General features: G+C 33.0%; 1 protein-coding gene across 1 annotated transcript; it reads left to right on the top strand.

Annotated features, from left to right (window-relative positions):
- Positions 1-600: 600 nt before the first annotated feature.
- On the top strand, positions 601-4,583 carry LOC107863389 (alpha-L-fucosidase 1). The gene is made up of 3 exons (XM_016709281.2): positions 601-1,592; positions 2,840-3,076; positions 3,773-4,583. The coding sequence occupies exons 1-3, from the start codon at positions 1,021-1,023 to the stop codon at positions 4,449-4,451; spliced, it is 1,488 nt and encodes a 495-aa protein (XP_016564767.2). The 5' UTR covers positions 601-1,020; the 3' UTR covers positions 4,452-4,583.
- The last annotated feature ends 386 nt before the right edge of the window (positions 4,584-4,969 follow it).

Below are 4,969 nucleotides of genomic sequence, written 5' to 3'. Positions count from 1 at the left end.
TTTACACACTATTTATACAATATCGATATATTACATATACCTATATAACTATTTATGCAATATCTGTACATTACATATACACTATATAACAATTTGTACATCATAGTTACATATTTATACACCATATATACAATATTGATACATGAAATAAAGTTGCACGAAAAAGTTTGAAAAAAATGGAAAAAACTTTTTAAATATAAAAAAATGCAGCAAAAGAACAACGAAAAAAGTTTTTTTTTTTTTTTAAATTACTGATGAAAAAAGAAAAAAAAGAAAATAATATGATCTAATCGCTATTTTTGTTGTAAATTATTTTCTTTTTTTTTGTATGATTGAAATTTTCCCATTAATAAATGCATGTTACTAGATAAATAATCTTTTTTTCCTTCATAAATTTTTTCACTGAATCTTTTTTCCTTTTAAGGTTTTAATGATGTATATTTTTATTAGTGACCATCCAATAGGGGTTATTATAATTTTATCAATGCATCATATTGTAGATGTCCATTATATAATTTCTTGAATAAGCTTGAAATTGGATAAATTTGTAATTGAATGGGCTTAAAGTTGGATGAACTTGCAATCGAATGGACTTGAAATTAGATAAGCTTGTACAATTATTTTTATTAATTTTCTATATTAAAAAGTCAATTTAGTTCATTTTTAGAGATAAATAAAATCTCACCGTCTCTCCCCTGCAATTTCTTTTGGCGAACTATACGACACTGGAAGCCCGTGATAGGGTGCAAAAAGACAAAAAAGTAACAAAACCAACTTCATATTTTCATCACCTTTTACTTCGTTTTTAACAACCACACAAAAACCTTTCTCAAGATTTATGATCTTTTCTCCCAGCCCTTTTATTCTTGGCTCCTACTAAAGAATCTCCTTACATATATGATATACATACACCACACAAAAAAGCAAAGGAAAAGGTCCCCATTCTGGCACTTATTCATTCTCCCATTCTCCATTTTTCTTCACACAATCTGATTTATTAGATTACCCAAAGCATTATCAATGTTGGGAAAAAAAACCATGGCTAAGCCTTACAATTCTCTGTCATGTCTAGTCGTCTCACTTTTCATCACCTTATTGCAATTGATCACTCCGAGCCAACAAGAGAATATAACACCACCTCCATTGCCAATTCTCCCATTACCAAACTACGCTCAATTAAAATGGCAACAAAGGGAACTTATCATGTTCCATCATTTTGGTGTCAACACATTCACGGATAGTGAATGGGGCACTGGGCATGAAAATCCTGCAATTTTCAACCCCACCCGCCTAGATGCCAATCAATGGATTGACACAGCGGTTCAAGCAGGTGTAACGCTTGTGATACTCACTGCTAAACACCACGATGGTTTCTGCTTGTGGCCTTCTAAATATACTGATCATTCGGTTATAAGAAGTCCTTGGAAAAATGGCCAGGGAGATGTGGTTAGAGAATTTGTCAATGCGGCCAAGGCTCGTGGAGTGGACGTTGGATTGTACCTTTCTCCGTGGGATCTCCATGATAGGACATATGGCCTAAATAAGGAGTACAATGAGCACTATTTGGCTCAACTACAAGAACTTCTCAATAAGTAAGGCTTTGATCTTTTCTCCCTTAACATGATATGTTTTACATGTAACACAAAAAAGGAATAAAAAGGTTAACTTAAATACATTGGATGTGTAAAGATTTTTAGCCTATTTTCGTATAACACTAAAACAGGTATAATGTACGTTAGGCACAATACATAAACATGCCTTTAACTTGAACTCAAATTACATCTATAATCTCCAGCATTGGGTGTGCATAAGTAGAGACTTACTTAAACTTGTATAAGATTGAACAAGTCGACACATGTATCTCATGTGGCATCCTACGTGGTCAATTCTTGTCCTACATGACGTCCTACGTGTATATACCACATAGGACGTAAGTATCTATTTGTTTAGCTTTATAAAAGATTAAGTGTCTACTTGTGCAAGACCAAAGTTGAAAATCGTAAATGTGATTTGAGGTCAAGTAAAAGCATGTTTATGTATTATGCCTTTACCTTATTTTTCAGGGAATTACATTCTATATATATTAGCGGTGTACACGTTATTTTCACAATCTAATCATTTATTAGATAATTATAGGTGAATCTCTTGATAAATATAACTATTCCGAGTGACACATATTTTTTAGCCAGATCCAAAAAGAATAACACATTTATAATTTTAGTAACTACTAATTTCCAGCTTCTCATTTTTACCCTTAATAAGATGATTTAATTTTTTGATACCACAAATTTCAAAAATGTTTCTTTCAATTTTAAATTTCATGAGATGAGAAATTGATACTATTTGGTAAAGATGATAATCAACATGCGCATAGTGTATACAACTTAAAAACCTCTAAGTTATGATTTAATTTTTTGATACCACAAATTTCAAAAATGTTTCTTTCAATTTTAAATTTCATGAGATGAGTAATTGATACTATTTGGTAAAGATGATAATCAACATGCGTATAGTGTATACAACTTAAAAACCTCTAAGTTATCTCACTTTTACCTAGATTACTTATGTGAAGTTATGTTTTAGATGATTTGATAGTGTAATTTCTTTCATATATATTATATCGTGTATAAGTTAAAATTTTAAGTTTTTTTGCACTATCAGGTTACCCAATTTTTTACACAAAAATTGAAAAAGAAAAAGTTTACACAATAGTAAATCAAGTTTATTGATAGTGTAGAATATTTCGTATATTGACAATGCACAAAACTTAAATTCATAAGTTATAAGGTAAAAACTAATGGACTAATAATTTTCATTTTTTTAATGGCTGAAATTAAAGATATGGAGATGTTAAAGAGATATGGTTTGATGGAGCCAAGGGTTCAAATGCACCAAACATGACTTACTACTTCGATGACTGGTTTGCAATGGTGAAGGAATTGCAGAGTGCAATCAACATATTTTCCAACGCCGGACCGGGGATCAGATGGGTCGGAAATGAGAACGGGTTCTCTGGAAGCACAAGTTGGTCCACCATCAATCGAACATTGTTGTCCATTCCCAATAGCAACGTTGAGTACGTAAACTTTATTTTTTTTCCCCAACCTATCTAAATAGATTAATGCAATTATTTTCCTTAATATGCTTTGTGATAGCTGTATCATGATGCTAGCGTGTCCACAGGATTGAAATTCGATTTTGGTAAAAGAAAAAGACGCCACTAGAGACAGTACTAAGTTGGCTACATGTCAATCACCATATGTATGGCAAACAAGAATATACATGTCAATTATATTAGATAGTGGCTTTCAGTAGGTACAAATTTTAAGAAAAAAGGCAAGATTGTTGAAACTTACGATTTTACGCATGCTACATATGTAGTAAGTGTGATAATAAAATCATGCAATTAAACGTTAATTAATGAAAAATAAAGGTGGTTAAATTATTTTTAAATGTAAAAAAATGTGTCAGTCCTTTTTAACTCTTGATCTTGTCCTAAGCAGAGACGGAACTAAGTAGTGTCAAAGGGGGTTTGTCAAAAAAAGTATATTGTGCAACTAGAGTAGGAAGTGATTTTGGTTATATGTGTATGTTGTTGAATCTCCTTTGATAGGAAGAAAATTTCACGTATAGAGGTACAGGGGATTCAAAATTGATATGTTCAAATTACAATTGTGACATTGTAGAAAAAATTTTGAATGTACTTATATACATATATTTCTGATTTTGTCACTGATCCAAAGTGCTTTCTTTGTTAATCTAAATAATGCAGTTATCTCAACACCGGAGACCCCCAAGGGACAGATTGGCTACCACCAGAATGTGATGTATCCATTCGAACAGGATGGTTTTGGCATAAATCACAAGCCCCAAAGAACCTAAGCGACTTGCTCGAAATTTACTACAAGTCTGTCGGGCGAAATTGCGTCTTGCTACTTAACGTGCCTCCTAACACACAAGGATTAATATCTGACAGCGATGTGCAAAGACTCAAAGACTTTAGAAGTGCAATTGACACAATATTCTCCACCAATTTGGCTAACAATTGTTCGATCAAAGCAAGTAGTCAGAGAGGAGGTAAAAATGGAGGTTTTGGACCCGAATATGTGCTAGACAATGACCATTTGTGGACGTATTGGGCTCCAAGAGATGATAAAGACGACCACTGGATTGAGTTAAAAACAAAGAGCAAGCCGTTGAGGTTTAATGTGGTGAGGATTCAAGAAGCAATTGGGCTAGGACAAAGGATCAAAATGCATGAAATTTATGTAGATGGGAAGAAAATTGCAAATGGAACCACAATAGGATACAAGAAGCTTCATAGGCTAGAAAAAGGAACAGTGAGTAATGCTTATAGTGTGAGGATAAAGATAATTGGATCAAGGGGACCCCCTTTGATTTCATCAGTTGGTCTCCATTTTGATTCCTTTGGGATCCAAATGGGCAGGTAGCTAACCACATGATATGATCGGTCCACTTAGTTTAGCACATTCTATTGATCTCCGTGTGGACGTATGTTAGTCTTCTAAAAAGTAGAAACACAGGCTGTGAATGTGATAATAAAGTATTGATGTTGCTAATTATAGCACCTTCTCATATGCGATCGAGAAATGCAGGTATGATACGATGGACTAACCAAAATATCTTATCCAAAAGATCTTCTCCAACTTTTAATCAATCAAAGATAGCTATTTGACGCTAGAAAATGACATGTCAATACCATATTATCACTTCTCCACCGTATACGTGCCATATACGAAAACTTTTATCATAAAAATGTATCTTTTCATAACCTATACATTAAGCATGGTCAATTAAAAACATAAATTTAAAAGAAACGAAGGGTGTGTTTGGTATGACGAAAATGTTGTCCAATTTTCTAACGTTTGGACTTTTTGGCTAGTCAAAATGTTTTAGACTCATGGTCCTCAACTCAACTTCATTGAACCACTAGATCACACCCTAGGAT

This window comes from Capsicum annuum, chromosome 3, assembly GCF_002878395.1.
Source record: "Capsicum annuum cultivar UCD-10X-F1 chromosome 3, UCD10Xv1.1, whole genome shotgun sequence".
Lineage (NCBI taxonomy): Eukaryota > Viridiplantae > Streptophyta > Magnoliopsida > Solanales > Solanaceae > Capsicum > Capsicum annuum.
Note: the sequence above shows the minus strand (reverse complement) of the source record. Positions and strands in the feature narration are given on the sequence as shown.